This window comes from Bombus vosnesenskii, unplaced genomic scaffold (genome assembly GCF_011952255.1).
Source record: "Bombus vosnesenskii isolate JDL3184/JDL3185 unplaced genomic scaffold, Bvos_JDL3184-5_v1.1 scf7180000016274, whole genome shotgun sequence".
Taxonomy (NCBI): domain Eukaryota; kingdom Metazoa; phylum Arthropoda; class Insecta; order Hymenoptera; family Apidae; genus Bombus; species Bombus vosnesenskii.
This window is the reverse complement of record NW_022884343.1, coordinates 167,934-185,464: the sequence shown is the minus strand read 5'-3', so window position 1 is coordinate 185,464 and position 17,531 is coordinate 167,934. Positions and strand designations below refer to the sequence as shown.

The window sequence follows — 17,531 nt, the reverse complement described above, 5'->3', positions numbered from 1 at the left end:
GAAAAACTTCTTTTATTATCCTTTACCATTAATAAATTTTTTTAATTGTTTCGAAATAATATCAATGCTAATAATAGAGAATAATATTAGAAATAAAAATTTATATGTAAAAAATAATTTTTGAAAGACAACAGTGATCTTATTTTACATAAAATATTATCTACAGAAAAAATATTGAGATATGAAATATTTTATTTGGAAAACATATTACTAGTTGGTTATGTTCAAATGTATTAGGTACATAACACCACCTGTTGACCTAATTCATTATATCGTTCAGTTTTAATACAGTTACATAAACGAAAGGTTATACAAAATTAATAAAATTGCAAAATTACAAGAAAATAGCAATATTTATGAAATAACAAAATCTACATAATATCAGGCCGCTTAGCGCATTCGATCGTTTTTTATCAGTAAGTAGTATAAATAAATGTAAGTATATATTTTAAACAATTTTTTCTATAACTTTTATAATAACACATACCTTGTTATTTTTATTTGTAGATCCTTTAGACACAAATATGATTTATAAGATGCAGAATTTATGATTGGAATGATCTAATGCAATCAACCATTTGCGAGTTCAACGAGAGTCAATTAATGTTATTAGATCATAGCTATTTCAGAGGAAAAAGCTCTATGATAGAAATGCAGTATTACAGATCAGTGTCAAAACTATAAGATGTATCTCTACCGTCTTAAACTGTGGCCTGTGTTTCTAATTGGTTTCGGAATCGGTTCTCTCCTTGCCCTGATCTTATTTGCTGCTCAAGATTTATTTAACAATATTTCCATTTGTCAGAAATCATCATTAAATTTGTACTCTACAAACAGAAATGATCTTAAATGGTTCATGTCTGATACATGGATCAAGCAAGAGACTGTTATACAGAGTTGGAAAGATTCAACAAACATGACATATAGTAAATGGTTGAATAATAGAAAACTGAGATCAAAAAATATTGATATGGATATTTATCTTTATGGACCTGAAAGTAGGGAAGAATCAGAAGCAGAGTGGTTGAAGTCAAATATTCACATCACTTGTATTGTATTTGTAAAAAAAGTTAAATTGGCTAGATCTATCCAGGATACTTGGGGAAAACATTGTAACAAGATATATTTCTTTGGTCAAGTGAAAGATCCTAAAATGCCTATTATAAATTTTGATATAAAATTAGTATCTTCATGGCAACTTTTATGTGAAGCCTTCAAGTATGTGTGGAAGAGCAGTGAAACGTTAGAATGGCTTATCTTTGTAAAAGATGACACGTTAGTGGTTCTTGAAAATTTGCGGTACATGCTTGGCCCATTAAATTACACTCAGAATCATTATTTGGGTCATGCAGTTACTCTCTGGGGTCAATCTTATAATGTAGCTGATGCTGGATATGTAATTAGTGTGGGAGTGCTTAGGAAGCTAATTAAAATGTTTGATAACTCAGAAAAATGTGTAATCAGTGGCAAATATTGGAAACAGGAAGATTATTATCTCGGTAAATTTTTTATCACTCCTGATATTCCTTATCTACAAAACTATAATTAAACTGCAGTTTTTAATTGTTTTCAGCTAAACATTTGGCTTCTATGGGAATTTATCCTTCTGATACAAGGGACCAGTATTTAAGGGGAACCTTTCATGGATACTCTTTGCAATCTTTATTATGGGGTGGTGTTAAGACTGGTGTTTATTGGACTCGTGCATTATACCCAGTAAAAAACGAATGCTGCTCATTTATGTCTGTTACTTTTAATGTAGGAGAATCAGAAAAAATGCACACATTGAATTATTTATTATATCATTTTCATGTCTTAAAGAGGAAAGCTGTTTTTGGAAGTAGAAAAGCAGCAATATCCATATCTGACAAGGATGTATGATTATTATTTTATTATGAATGTATTATGATAAGGAAGAACTTAGAATTAACTAAATATTTCTATTTTCAGGTCTGGAGAGTTGCGTTGGAAGAAGAGTTTAATATTACAAATTTAAATAACATTTCTAGCGAGGTGTACTATGAGATATGGCATGCAAAATATTCTGAACCAGGACAATTAATTAGTAAAAATTATCAGGCTAATGACGAAGATAAATTTAAATAAATCATTCATATGTGATTTTTATATGTTTTATACTGACTGAAGATTTTTTAAAGATATTTTATATCAAGTAACATCATATTTTAATAATTTTAAAGTACAATAATGTTATCTATGTTAGATAGTTTAATAATTGTTGAAATTGTTTGAAACTGATTGTGAATAAACATTGAATTTTTATAGAATGATGTTGTTAAAAACTTGAAATGGTTATCAGGTTTTACAGTTTATTAATGAGTTATATTGATATGACAAATGTGGGAATGACGGAGTAGTGTTGTTTGATAACTGTTTCCCTTGTTACGCCATTGTTGCCTTATCTGACTAATTAAGAACTCATTAACGCTTGTAACGACCTCAGTAATCAAATCACAATTCCAATTTTAAATATATGTTAAGAATACTGGAACAATGAATCCTCATGCTTTTCTATGTGAATGATTTATTTCTGGCTAGGGAAGATGGATATGCAAGGTGTTCTAAAGAATTATTTTTAGCTGTAAGTGAACTATTAGAGTACCTGATAATATACATATATATACATTTTAATGCTTATTCTCATTTGATAATTATCGTGTAAATCATTTAATTTTGTAATAATAAATGTGTAATTTTTTAGAAGCAAAGTTTTGTTAATTCACGAATCCCAGGCATGAATCCTTGACACGATATAAATCCCACTAATGACATATTATTTCGTCGAATTAATTTATCAAGTAAGATTTCAGTTATCGGTTATCCGCTTCCTCCTGGAGGTGGCTATATAAAAGAAGAAATGTATTAATTCGTATATTTGGTAAGAGAAGACTTGCGAATAGCGTTTCACGTAAGCATTTCTTTTTAACAAGCATGTTATAAAAGTAGATACTTCAACATGGTGCTATGGAAAGCATTTCTTAACATTGCTATAATTACTACGATCTGTAATCAACTAATTATCGGTGATAATCTATCGGAATTTTCTGCTATAACAGAGTAAGTGATTCTTTACTTTTTCTCGGGGTTTTTAAGACTAAATCTAATTGATATTTAAATTCTTCAGCGCTACTATCTCACTAAATGACTCTCTAAAACATGTCTATGAGAGTGTGAAGAGCACAAAGAGTAAAAGGAAATTGCCTATATTTCCAGGAGGTTGCAGTAAGAAACCAGATCCACCCATACATGGTGAAATAATTTGCTCTATAGACAGGTGATTTTTTATTGTTTAATGGATGATATCTTGAAGTGTTACATATATTTACCAATTTTTATTTATAGTGGATGTATTGCAACTTGTAAACGTGATTACGAATTTCCAAACGGAGTAACAAGATTAGCTATAACATGTATGAATGAGGAATGGCATATTTATGGCACAGATTGGGACTCTATTCCTCACTGTGAACGTGAGTTTTATTCGAAGATGATCAATTTCTTTGGTGTAAAAAGTATAATATGCGCAAGATAAATGTATTTTTATATTTTCAGCAATTTGTATACCAGAGTGTTTGAACAACGGAATATGTGTCGCACCCCATCAATGCAATTGTCCCGAGGACTTCACTGGACCACAGTGTCAATTTGAGAACAAACCGTGTCTAAATTTCCCTGCTCCAATACTTAATGCACATAAGAAGTGCAACTCGCAGTATGATCTTAAGAATGTTGAACTATATTGTACTTAAAATATCCATATTAAATATTTAATTGTTCCAATATTTGTTTTATTAGATCATGTACCATATCCTGTATGAAGAATTTTACGTTCCCGGATGGCACCTCAGTCACTAATCTTATGTGCAAGAATGGAAATTGGAAGCCCACCAGGGAAGACTGGGTCTCCATACCTGACTGTGAACGTATGTTTTTAATCCTCAATTTGTAATTTAAATATTAAATTTATTATCACATATATAAAGATTGTTTATTATAGCTGTGTGTGATCCACCTTGTCAGAATGGTGGCAATTGTCTCCCATCCAATTTTTGCCAATGTCCTCAAGCATTCAAAGGACCCCAGTGTCAATATTGTAAGTATAATAATTTGTTTATTTTAATAAAGTAACATTATTTAATCTAAGTAATTGATTGATTATAATTCTGATATAGCTACTGATAATTGCAATGGGGAGAAAATGGGTTTTAATGGAGGCTTTTCCTGCACAAGTGTTGATGATACTTATTCATGTATCATAAGATGTCCTGATGGGATAGAATTTGAGTTCCCTTCAGCTTCTGCATATATTTGCAACTATGAAACAGGTGTCTTTTCACCTCAACCAATTCCCCAATGTAACTACGGCGATAATATGAATATAATTTCTTTGGGGACAACGTATAATTCTTATGTTAAGGAGACTAATCATACTTGGACCTACCAGGATACTTTCAAATCCCATACAAACCAGTTACCATTGTTACAAGGAAATTATGGGCTCACACAACATTATAGCAATCATGAATCCAATATGGTCACGAATACGGTAATAATTTAAGACCAGCGGTTTAAAATTGAATATGAAACATTTGTATTACTGAATTATACTTTGATTAATGTTAGATGATGTTTAATCCACCGGAGAATAACCTGTTGTTTATTGAAGAGAAGAAACCAGTTCCAAAAACCTGCTTCACATGGGGTGGAGTGCACTACAAAACCTTTGATGACAATGTTTTCAGCTTCGATAGTGGATGTTCTCATATCTTAGTACAGGAAGCACAGAACAGACTGTTCACTGTAACTGTGGACAACAGTCCAACTTGCAAAAATCAGGACTGTTTCAGGATTATCAGAATTTTCATCCAGGACAAAGAATACATTTTGTTGCGAAATGAAGACGGCGTTCCAGAATTTAGAACTCGAAAGCACCAGCTTCCAATTCCAGCACAACTCTCTGCATTGAGAGCTGAAATGTCTGCACATTTCATTGTGATAACTTTGGACTCTTTGGGAATTCAGTTGAAATGGGATGGTGCTCTGATGTTACAAGTTGAAGCTCTAGAAAATATGTGGAATAAAACGACCGGACTATGCGGTAACATGAATGGCGATAAAAGTGACGATTTAATAAGTAAGAATGGAGAACATACTAAAAGTGTTGCATCATTTGCTACTTCTTGGCGGACAGAAAATATTGGAGGTATCATTTTCTTACTCTACAGTCAAAGATAAATTTTTTTAGTTATTAATATCTAGAGTTCATTTAATTCTTTCAGAAATGTGCGACGAATATCCAAATACTAAGCACTCCTGTGAATCTGATTCATTAATTACCAAAGAAGCCATTGAATTTTGTACAAAACTATTTTCTGATCGCCGATTTAAAGCTTGTGCTAGCACACTTAACATTCCTGAGCTGCAGACAGCCTGTGTATGGGATTACTGTTCTTGCTTAGACAGTGACAGAAAAAGATGTGCCTGTGATACGATGAATGTATACGTTAGGCAATGTGCTCATAAAAAGGTTGTGTCTCTATCTGGTTGGAGGAGTGATGACATTTGTCGTAAGTTAGAATTAATTAATGTATTTTAATTTAATTTAATTTAATGTATCTTAATTTAATGTATAAGCTGTTGACGAAAAAAGTATTTTCTATCATTTCATGATATTATAGCCATGATATGTAGCAGTGGACGAATATACCTGCCATGTGGTCCAAAAATAGAATCATCTTGCTGGACAGTAGAGGAAAAGAAACCAAATACAATGGATTGCGAAGAGGGTTGTTTTTGTCCGGAAGGAACAGTAGCTTACGAAGAAAGGTGCATTCAATCTGATGAATGCCCTTGCAAGCTGCGTGGAAAATTGTTTCAGCCTGGGGAGAGTGTACAAAAGGATTGCAATACCTGTACATGCTTTTCTGGAAAATGGATATGTACTCAAGCAAAATGCAGTGCTAGGTGTGCTGTCATGGGAGATCCCCATTATATTACTTTTGATGGAAGACATTATGACTTTATGGGAAAATGCAAGTATTATCTGATGAAGGGTGATGATTACAGTATTGAAGGTGAAAATGTTCCCTGTTCTGGTGCAATATCGGAGGTCTGTTTATAAAACTATTAATTTCTAATATTTTCTAATATATTTCATTATCAAATGATTGTAATTTTATTTGTAGAATATGGGACACATTCCTTCTGAAGCTCCTTCCTGTACGAAGACTATCACAATCAATTACAAAGACATTAGCATGAAGCTAAAGCAACATAGGGAAGTATTGATTAATGGAGATGATCTAACAGTATTTCCTAGACTTATTCATGGAATTAGAATACGCATTGCAAGCAGTATATTTTTAATCGTTCAATTGCCAAATGGTTTGGAGATATGGTGGGATGGAATTTCTCGTGTATATATTAATGCTCCTCCTGAATTCCATGGTTAATTAATTTTCATTATTCTTTAAATTTATTTAAATAGAACGTTATATCAAATTTTCCATTTTCTACATTGATTATTAGGCAATACAAGGGGACTTTGTGGCACATTTTCTGAGAACCAGAAGGACGACTTCATTACACCAGAGGGTGACATTGAAAACACAGCAATTGCCTTTGCCAATAAATGGAAATGTGATGAATTTTGTCCCAATGTCGCAGACAAAGAATTGGATCATCCCTGTGATCTTGATCCACAAAAACGAGCCACTGCAAAGCAATATTGCTCTTATTTATTCAGTGATATCTTTGCTGGTAGAGTATCGAGATTTAGTCTAACAAATTTTCCAGTTCGGTTATTTATAATCCTCTTTTTTAGGTTGCCACTGGCACGTAGACCCGGATACATTTTACAGAGACTGTTTGTTTGATATGTGCTCTTGTAAAGTTGAACTTGAATCCTGTCTCTGTCCTATGTTGGCTGCATATGCCAAAGATTGTGCAGCTGCTGGAATAAAGCTTTTATGGCACCAGAACATAGAGGAATGTAAAATTCATTGCCCAGGGAATCAAGTTTATCAAATTTGTGGAGATAGTTGCACCAGGCATGCCATAATTCAAAATTAATCAAATACCAATAAATGTAAGATATCTGTAATGTTATCTCCAATATTTCCAGATCTTGTGGAGATATATCTTCTTATCAGGACTGCAAACAAGAATGTGTAGAGGGATGTAACTGCCCAGAGGGAGAAACATTGGATATCCATGGGGAATGCATTCCAATTGGACAGTGTCCATGCATTTACGGTGGCTTGGAGTTTAGTCCAGGGCACAAAGAAGTCAGACCTGGAAATAAAGCACTCGAACTTTGTACCTGTGCAGGTATTGACTTTTATAAATCTAAAAAATATTTGACTTTAATATTAAATTGAATTTTATAAATAGTTTTATGAATTACTTTAAACAGGTGGAATTTGGAGCTGTCAGGAAGCCACACCAGATGAAATTGCAGAATACCCAGCAACCAAGGACCTATTGGCCTCATGTGTGGCAAGCAATAATCAGGAAGTTACAGACTGTGCACCAGCAGAGCCTAGGACCTGTCATAATATGCACAAACCAGTCCAGAAGCCGTCAATCTGTAAATCTGGCTGCATTTGCAAACCTGGTTATGTTTTGGATGAGCCAGATGGTAGATGCATCAAAGAGGAATCTTGTTCATGTCATCATGGAAGTCAGAGCTACGAAGAAGGATCTATTATACAAAACGACTGCAATACATGCAAGTGTATCAATGGAACATGGAAATGCACTGATAGGACATGTGCAGGTAACATTATAAACGTCTTTTTACCCTATGAAACATTCAATTTTATCTAATTATCGAAACTTCTGTTCTATTAGGAGTTTGTTCTGCTTGGGGAGACTCTCATTATAAGACATTTGATGGGAGGCTTTACGATTTCGAAGGAATATGCGATTACGTGTTTGTGAAAGGTTCTTTGAGCCAGGAAGACTGTTTCGACGTGTCTATTCAGAATGTCCCCTGTGGAACAACCGGGACATCCTGCTCTAAATCGATCACTCTTACCATTGGAAGTGGTCAAAACTCAGAAAGAATTGTTTTAACTAGAGGAAAGGAACTTCCAGCGGATAATTTTAAAAGGATCTCCATGAGAGAAGCTGGACTATTTGTATTTATTGATGTACCAGATATGGGGTTAACTGTACAATGGGATAAAGGTATCACTATATGATCACTATTTTTCCATTGGTTATACTTATTTTAGAATTTTTCTTAAAACTTTGATGATATTTACAGGCACCAGAGTGTATGTAAGATTAGAGCCTAGTTGGAAAGGGCGCACAAAAGGACTCTGTGGTGATTACAATGATAATAGCAAGGATGATTTCAAAACTCCTTCAGGTGGAATCTCAGAAGTGTCTGCTAATCTATTTGGAGATTCCTGGAAGAAGAACGAGTTCTGTCCCGAGCCGAAAGATGTCTTGGATCCTTGTGTGCAACATCCAGAGAGGAACTTATGGGCTGTACAAAAGTGTGGAATATTAAAATCACCAGTTTTTCATCCTTGTCATTCCGAAGTTGAGGTCGAAAGTTATGTGCGCAACTGCATTTATGATACTTGTAGTTGTGATACAGGTGAGTGTTATATTAAGTTATAAAAATAAGAGAAGTTTTTATCTATATCTGTATTTTTCATATTTTAGGAGGAGACTGCGAATGTCTATGCACTGCCTTGGCAGCATACGCTCAGGAATGTAATGCAAAAGGAGTTCCCATAAAATGGCGCAGTCAAGAACTCTGTCCCATACAATGTGATGAAAAATGTAGCTCGTATTCTCCTTGCATTACAACGTGTCCTCGTGAAACCTGCGATAATCTCATCACTCTAAAGGATAAAGCTCATTTATGTTCTCAAGACACTTGCGTTGAAGGATGTTTGGTCAAATCTTGTCCTCAGAATCAAGTGTATAGCAATAATAGTTACACAGAATGCGTTTCCAAAGAAACTTGTAAAACACCTTGTACTGAAATTAATGGGGTATGTTGAGGAAATGATTAAAATAACTTTTGTCACTAATGATAATTCATATTGTAGGTAATTTATTATGAGGGTGACAGTGTAAAGAATGAAAATTGTCAGATGTGTTACTGTAGTCGTGGAAAAGTGTTATGCAAAGGAGAACCTTGTACAACTATCACTGCGCCGAGTACTATACCGCTAGAAGAACCACAGAAATGTGTGGATGGCTGGACTGCTTGGATAAATCAGGATCCAGCAATTAAAGGGAAGAAATTTAAAGATATTGAACCCTTACCTTCAACTTTAGAATTGGTAATACTTTATTATATTGTTTAATCATTTATTTATTTTATTTCATCTCTTTTATATTACTATATAATTTTTGAAAGGCGAACAAAGGATCTGCTATATGTAACAAGAACCAAATGGTTGATATAAAGTGTAGATCAGTAAATGATTACTTAACACCAAAAGAAACTGGTTTGGACGTCGAGTGCAGTTTGGAACATGGTCTTTATTGCCAATCTCAACCTGGTCTTCCTTGTATCGACTTTGAAATCAGTGTTTTATGCCAGTGTTCAGCAACTACCACTGGAGGACCAGGTCTGTATCAAGGAAACATCAAGATTATTATTTTAGTCTAATGATAAAGTCAATTCATATTACAGAAATACCAAGTACAACCAAAAAACCTACATACAAAGAGTGCAATATGGAACATCCATACGAATCTCATCCCACAAATTGTCATCTATTTTATCAATGCACCCCTGGACTCAATGGCAATGAATTTGTGGAGAAATCCTGCGGAGAAAACATGTTTTACAATCCTCAGATACAAGTCTGTGACTGGCCAGCTAATGTTATATCAGTAAGACCAGAGTGTTCGATGAAACAGACAATGCCAAATACGACTGAATGGACAACTGATAACACGACCAAATATACGAGCACCACATCGACTACCTTACAGAAAAACATAACAGCCAGTATAATATATTTTCTAATAGTTTTTAAATATTTTATTAATATTTTTGGTACCATAAAAAGAGCAGAAATATGTAAAAAACAGATTCTTTTGCAGAAGCATGTAAAGAGGGCGAGACATGGAGCGAATGCGCTATTAACTGTAACAAGGTTTGTGATTACTATAAATACACCTTAATAAAGGAAGGGAAATGTGATGGTATTTCTGATTGTGTGCCAGGTATAGTACTTTTATTACACTTTAAATAAAAAAAGAATTTTTTGAGATTAATATTGAATTATTTAAAAAATTAGGGTGCATACCATTGAATAAACCACAGTGTTCATCAAATGAGTTCTGGAGGGATGCATTGACATGTGTAGACGAGAGTGACTGTATCTGCAAATCCCACAATGGGCATCCAGTCATTTCTGGTGCGATTCTAAAGGAATCAGAATGTGAAATCTGTCAGTGTATAAATAATTATTACACCTGTGATAAATCATTATGCGTTAGTGTAACGAATAAGGTAACCACTGAAAAACCAATTACCCAACCACCCACAGAAGCAACTACTCTTCCAACCACACTTTTGTGAGTAGACTTATTAATTTTAAAAAGCTATAATTCTTTGATAGTAGGAATACTAATAATCTTTATGTATTAAAGAACTGAGGCTTTCACGATCATAATGTCAAGTACTGTTAGTCCACCAGCTTACTGTGTTAGCAACAATTTTATTCCTTTGGTTCAGTATTTGAACGATCAGGTTTCTTTTAATGCTAGTAGTATTAAAAGTTCCGAGTTCCAACCAGAAAATGCACTATTGAATGGGAATACTAAATTTTGGGAGCCTGAATATACCACTACTGATCAATGGTAAGTGCATAATTACATCTTATCCATTGAAATGATTAATCTTATTATTTAATTATTTTTAGGTTGGATATAAAGTTCCAGAACCCGGAACCTATCTATGGAATCATCATTCAAGGCAGTACAATGGAAAATAAATTTGTAACTAGCTACAAAGTACTATTTTCGGAAAATGGTCACTCGTTTTCTTATGTTATGGATGATAGAAAGGAACCACAAGTATTCAGAGGACCTGTGGATCAATTTAAGTCTGTTGAACAAAAGTTTTACAAGCCTATTGAAGCCAAAATAGTTCGTATCAATCCATTATCCTGGCACAATGGTATAGCCATGAAAGTAGAATTGCTTGGTTGCCAGGAAATGGTAAGCACCATTATACCTGTGGCAGGAAGTGTTCCAATAACAACTACAATGATCACAGAGAAGATCATAATACCAGGTAATTGGATTTAAATAAAAACAAGATGTATAAAATTATAAGATCATATTATTTTCTATATTTCTTTCCCAGTATGTGATGATGCAATGGGGCTAGACAATGGTTTAATCTTTCCTGAACAAGTCTCAGTATCCTCTTCTTCTACTGATTTATTACCGAATTTAAAGTTATCTTCCCCGAGCATCTGGCATCCGAAACTAGACAATCCATACCAATTTGTAAAGATTGACTTCTTGGAGCCTCGTAATTTAACAGGCATCGCTACTAAGGGTAGCGATGACACCTGGACAACGGTTTATAAAGTGTTTTACAGCAGTGATGATCATCAGTGGAACCCAGTCATGGATGAGAATGGCTTGGAAAGAGAATTCTTAGGTAATTTTGACTCCGACACTGTTAAGAAGAATTACTTTGATAAACCATTGAATGCAAGATATCTGAAGGTGCAACCAATTAAATGGCACAAACAGATAGGTCTCAAACTTGAAGTCCTTGGCTGCTTCTTGCCCTATAGTAAGTAGCTCTTGTATAAATTGGGACATTAATAATTCTGCTTCTGTGTTCTTTATTACATTTAATTTGTATAGCTACAATTAAAACAACCACTGAAGAGTTAGAATTAACACCAACAACGGTACAAACGTTAGAAAAATGCAATGTGTGCAAAGGAGTACCATTTGAAGATCAAGTTAATTGTAGATGCACAGAATCACTCTGGTGGAATGGAGATACTTGTGTTGCCCAGCAAGAATGTCCTTGTGTAGTTGGACATATAACGTATGCAACGCGCCTTTTTCATACACAGTCTCTTTTCTCGAATTTCAAGCTTAACGTTTTTTAGATACAATGTGGGCGTAATTTATATGGGTGAAAATTGTCAAGAATGCACATGCACCTTGGGTGGTACCTCTTTCTGTCAGCCAATGAAGTGTAAACCTTGTCAAGAGCCAGAAATGAGACCAGTGGTTAACGGACTCTGCAATTGCATTTGCAAACCTTGTCCAAGTGGGACACGTCACTGCCCAACTAGTGACGTTTGTATCGATGAGAATTCATGGTGTAATGGGATTCAGGATTGTCCAGATGATGAAAAGAATTGTTCACAGACTACAATAAAACATGAAGAAATTACTACAGTGAAAATAGAAAGTACGACAGTTACTCCAACTTCAGGTATTGAAAAATTGATTTAAAACAGCTACATTTATGAAACTTTTATTGAGGAAAATTTGATCTATATAACATTTTATAATGTTGAAGCTACTCCAATCGTGTGTCAAGAGCCTGTTTGCCCACTGGGATACAAGATAGTTTTAAAAACGCCTACAAAATGGCAACACTATCTCAGATCCCATATGGGAAAGGGAGTAAACTCTTCAAGCATGAATTCATTGAGAACGAAAGGACTAAGGTATTATTATAAAATTTTAAATACGTTGGTTTAGTAATGATTAATGCAAACTCTTCTTTTAGGAAATCTTTCAGGAAGTCTATGAATCATGATTCGAAACACACAGATAATGAAAACATTAAAAGTGAAACAGAATGTGCACAGTTTACTTGTGTGCCTATAATACTACCAATTTTTAATCAGGCTGTACCTCAGACCTGCCCAAAGGTGTCTTGTCCACCAGGTTACACAGTTGTTTATGAAAAGATGAGCATGTATAAGCTTGAGAAGTGTCCTAAATATACTTGTAAGCCTCCACCACCAATAGAAGCTGTTTGCAATGTGACGGGAAGAACGTTCAGCACTTTTGACAAGCTGGAATACAAATATGATATCTGCAATCACATTCTAGCAAGAGATATGTTTGCCAATAAATGGTACATTACATGTAAGTCTTTTATGTGTCAAAATTATAATATAATTTCATTAGAATTAATAAATGAAATTATTTATTAGGAAGATATCTTAATTATACTTTTTATAGTGGAAAAACAATGTGACTCACACACTGGCCAGTGTATCAAGATCTTAGCTGTGATTCTGGATGCAGATGTAGTTGTTCTGTACCCCGCCGATATGCATGTGGACATTAACGATTACAGTTTCACACAAAAGCAGATAGCTAGAATCAGTAATAATTTTCCTTCCTTCAAGATAGCAAGCATAGGGGATATTACATATTTATTATCCAACAACTACGGGTTTTGGGTGATATGGGATCGAAATTCGAATGTGAAAATAGGAATTTCCACAAAATGGGCTCGGCGAGTGGATGGTTTGTGCGGATACTTCGATGGATACTCTATGAATGATAAAGAATTGCCTGATGGAAGTCAAGCTCGAAGCACTGTAGAATTTGGAAACAGTTGGGCCATGGAGGGAGTACCAGAATGTGATCCACAGGTTCGACAGTGTTAATTAACATCAGTAATATACTTATTCTAAATTTGTTTAATTTTCCAGGTCTGTCCACACGACTTGCAAGCAGAGAGCTGGAAAATCTGTAATATAGTGAAAGATACCTCCTTGGCAGAATGTTCAAAGACTGTGGATTTGGAAAAATTTGTATCTAGTTGTATGGAGAGCACGTGTAGCTGCCTGCGCAGTAATTTCACATACAACGACTGTCGTTGCCGTTTGTTAACTAGTTTTATCACTGAATGTCAAGCTAGTGATCTAACTATGGATCTATCTATCTGGAGAAGCACTCACAATTGTCCAACCTCTTGCACCCCGCCTTTTGTTCACAAAGATTGCTTTAGGTACTTTAAAATTAATGAATGAAATGGTCCGACATATTGCTATGAGTAATTTCATTGCAGAAACAAATGTGAGATCAGTTGCGAGAACTTGCAGCAGATAGACCCTTGTCCAGTAATGCAGGGAGTATGTTTCTCTGGTTGCTTTTGCCCAGAGGGTACAGTACGCAATGGAGATAAATGTGTACCTCCTACACATTGCAAGGATTGCATTTGTGAATGGTTAGGGAACTCCAAATTCATCACCTTCGATAGAAAAAACGTGAAATTCGATGGAAATTGTACATATATTCTCTCCAGAGATATTATTGAAAACACAAAGGGAAATGAAGAACACACTTATCAGGTTCTCGTGTCAAATAGAATTTGCGATACTGGAATATGTACCGAGGCGATTATAGTTCTTTACCAGGATCATGTAATTAAAATTAAGGAGGGTGTGCCTACCCAGGAATTCGAAGTGGAATTGAATGGTTCGAAAGTGTACGGATTCCCCTTCAATACACCTTGGTTGACTCTAGAACAAACACCTTCGGAGAAGCTGCTGTTACTGATTCCTTCTATTCAACTAGAGATCATCAGCTACCAGCCGAACTTTGCATTTAGCTTGACTGTTCCTTCTCACATCTTTGGAGGTGCTATAGAAGGTCTCTGTGGTAACTGCAATGCAGAGGCAGAAGATGATTTGAAGCAACAAGATGGCCAAGTATGATCATTTTCTTAATACAATAAGCAGGGAAACAAAGAAAAGATAGAAAAGTAAAAAAACTGATGATCTCAATTTATTGGTAAATAGGTCGCGGACAATATGCAAGATTTTGGTACAAGCTGGTTGGTCACAGAATCTCCAAGTGGTGTCAACATAGACACAAATACGTGTATTTCCATTAATCAAAGCAAGTGCGTTCTATCACCAACAGATCAGGCTACATGCAGGAAATTATTAGATACAATGGAATTTGACATGTGTCATAATCTTGTTGATCCAATGCCATATTTGATGGCCTGTCAAGATAGTATGTGTTCTGGAGGAAGCTATTGTGATAGTTTTGAAGCATATTCAAGGAAATGTCAGCAGATGGGAGTGTGCCTAATCTGGAGAAGTAGTGAAATGTGTCCTCACTTCTGTCCTCCACGTAAGTTTCTTTTTTTTTATCTATATTAAATTTCATCACTTAAATACTATCTTGTTTTTAGACTTGGTATATCAACCTTGTGGTTTTTCTTGTAAGGAGACTTGCGATACAATCAACGAAATCAATAGTACCGCGTGTTCGAAGAATTATGAAGAAGGTTGTTTTTGTCCTCCAAACTTCGTCTTTCATAATGATACTTGTATCCCAAAGGAAAAATGTTTATTATGTGATGAAGAAGGACACGTTGAAGGTGACATATGGTTCCCAGATGTTTGCACAAGGTGCACTTGCAATAGAAAGAGCATTAATTGCGAGAAAACCGAATGTCCAGCAATAGACACTATCTGTGAAGAGAACATGGCACCTGTAGTCGTTAATGGGACAGAGGAATCTTGTTGTACTAAATATGTTTGTATTCCAAAAACAGTAACCACTGTGGCACCCTTCTGCATTGAAGAACCTCAAATTCCAGAGTGTGGCTATGGGCAAACTGTAAAGGTATCTGTAGATTCAGATGGATGCAAGAAATACATCTGCGAATGTGTGCCACCATCAGAATGTCCTATCCTCAACGAAGTCGCACTAGAAGTCGAAGAGCTGGAACCTGGATTCGTGCAGGTGACAAACACTTCTGGTTGCTGTCCGAGATCTATGACTATCTGCGATTCTAAGACTTGTCCTGCAGCACCATCTTGTCCAGAATATCATGAGCTGAAATCTGATGTAAAATGGGACGTTTGCTGTGCCACTTACAAGTGTGTTCCACCAAAAGATTTATGTTTGTATAATGTTAAATCAGAGAGTAAGATAGAAATGTCGGAACACATAGTGGCGAAGAAGCTCGGTGAAAAGTGGATGGATGGAAAATGCACTTCCTGCATCTGTGAATTTTCTGAAACGGGTCCCACACCGAAGTGCTTTACTACAGAGTGTCTCAAAGCAGTGGACCATCCAGATATATCTGACTTTGTCGTAGAAGAAGTTCTTGTAGAGGATAAATGCTGTCCTAATTTCGAGAGAACAGCTTGCAAGGATGGAGATGAGATATACAATACTGGTGATGTTTGGCAACCAAATCCTGAAGACAGTTGCACTTTAATAAAGTGTATCAAGGATGAAAATGGGATACAAAAACAAGTGAGGGTCCAAGAATGTATCACAACCTGTGATCCTGGCTTTGAGTACCAGCCCACGGATAATAGGAGCACCACTTGCTGTGGACGATGCATTCCAGTAGCTTGTATAGTCAACAATAAAACGATAAACGTGGGCGAAGAATGGCTCTCTCCCGATTTCTGTACCAAGTACGCTTGCCAGTCCAACAATGAAAGTATCTACATAGAATCTTTCACACAGAAGTGCCCAGAAATGGATGCTCGGGAAGAAGCTGAATTTGAGATAGAAAAGCAGTACATCGCAGGCCAGTGTTGTCCACAGTTTATTAAAACTGGCTGCCGTTATAATGGTACCATATATAAACCGGGAGAGAAGTGGAAATTATTGGATGATAAATGTACTACAGAATTCTGTGTGTTGAACGATGTTGTCACAAAGTACAAAGACATAGAAGTTTGCAATAAAAATTGTACTCTTGGCTGGGTATATGAAATGAACGAGGCTGAATGTTGTGGAAAATGTAGGCAGGCTTATTGCGTGGTTGGGGATATGTTATATGAGCCAGGTGCTACCTGGTTTTCTACTGATAATTGTACTTCATTTACTTGTATGAATCAAGGAGAACAACTAGTCATCAGCAGCAGTTCTGTAGTCTGTCCTGATATAACTTATTGTCCAGTGACCTCAATTTACACACAGGATTGTTGCAAAATGTGCAATTTGACATTGTATAGTCAAAAAGTTGATTCTTGTGCTGCTGAAGTCTTAGAGCTACAGAATACTATTGGTATGTTTAACATTAAGCATCGAGGACATGGCATTTGCAAGAATTTAGAACCCATTGATGGAGTCACAGAATGTCGTGGTAAATGTGAATCCACCACCTATTTCGACACAGGCAAGTCTTAACAAATACAGTATATAATTTATACCAGAACTACTGTATAATTATATTATTTTTTTAATTGCAGAGAATTGGAATCAAGTAGCTAATTGCAAATGTTGTCAACCAACAGAGTATAAACCTCTAGTTGTTGAACTGACTTGTGAAAACTACAGAACATTCAAGAAACAAGTGGCTGTGCCAGTTTCTTGCACCTGCTCAGCCTGTACATCTGGTAGGAGTGGTTACAAAGGAAGAAAAGGCGGAGTAAAGAGCTAAAGATAATTATAATTACATTGATGTATAAATGTAAGCTTTAAAATACACTCAAGAATACAAAAATATTATTCGTTGACTTTATTGATGGATCCATATATGTATGTGTATACAT

General features: G+C 35.3%; 2 protein-coding genes across 4 annotated transcripts; both read left to right on the top strand.

Moving 5' to 3' along the window:
- The first annotated feature begins 183 nt into the window (after positions 1–183).
- LOC117242492 (C1GALT1-specific chaperone 1-like) lies at positions 184–2,291 on the top strand. 3 transcript variants are annotated; one of them, XM_033509206.1, is made up of 5 exons: positions 184–416; positions 508–1,499; positions 1,574–1,672; positions 1,763–1,875; positions 1,951–2,291. In XM_033509206.1, exons 2-5 carry the CDS (start codon positions 686–688, stop codon positions 2,104–2,106), a joined length of 1,182 nt encoding a protein of 393 aa, XP_033365097.1. In that variant the 5' UTR covers positions 184–416; positions 508–685; the 3' UTR covers positions 2,107–2,291. The 3 variants fall into 3 exon arrangements, with proteins under 3 accessions (XP_033365097.1, XP_033365095.1, XP_033365096.1); XM_033509204.1 differs by having other exon boundaries at positions 186–416; positions 1,574–1,875; XM_033509205.1 differs by having other exon boundaries at positions 186–435; positions 1,574–1,875.
- A 596-nt stretch (positions 2,292–2,887) lies between these two features.
- LOC117242485 (hemocytin) lies at positions 2,888–17,484 on the top strand. The gene is made up of 36 exons (XM_033509193.1): positions 2,888–3,078; positions 3,146–3,295; positions 3,364–3,491; positions 3,574–3,733; positions 3,817–3,944; positions 4,019–4,114; positions 4,194–4,567; positions 4,645–5,224; positions 5,301–5,588; positions 5,700–6,130; positions 6,207–6,468; positions 6,550–6,780; positions 6,845–7,070; positions 7,145–7,350; positions 7,436–7,798; positions 7,873–8,211; positions 8,291–8,629; positions 8,698–9,032; positions 9,090–9,326; positions 9,404–9,617; positions 9,683–10,003; positions 10,099–10,221; positions 10,296–10,575; positions 10,651–10,860; positions 10,923–11,296; positions 11,369–11,809; positions 11,884–12,073; positions 12,138–12,469; positions 12,557–12,707; positions 12,770–13,134; positions 13,231–13,649; positions 13,710–14,008; positions 14,069–14,711; positions 14,802–15,141; positions 15,203–17,155; positions 17,229–17,484. The coding sequence occupies exons 1-36, from the start codon at positions 2,978–2,980 to the stop codon at positions 17,417–17,419; spliced, it is 11,820 nt and encodes a 3,939-aa protein (XP_033365084.1). The 5' UTR covers positions 2,888–2,977; the 3' UTR covers positions 17,420–17,484.
- Positions 17,485–17,531: the final 47 nt, after the last annotated feature.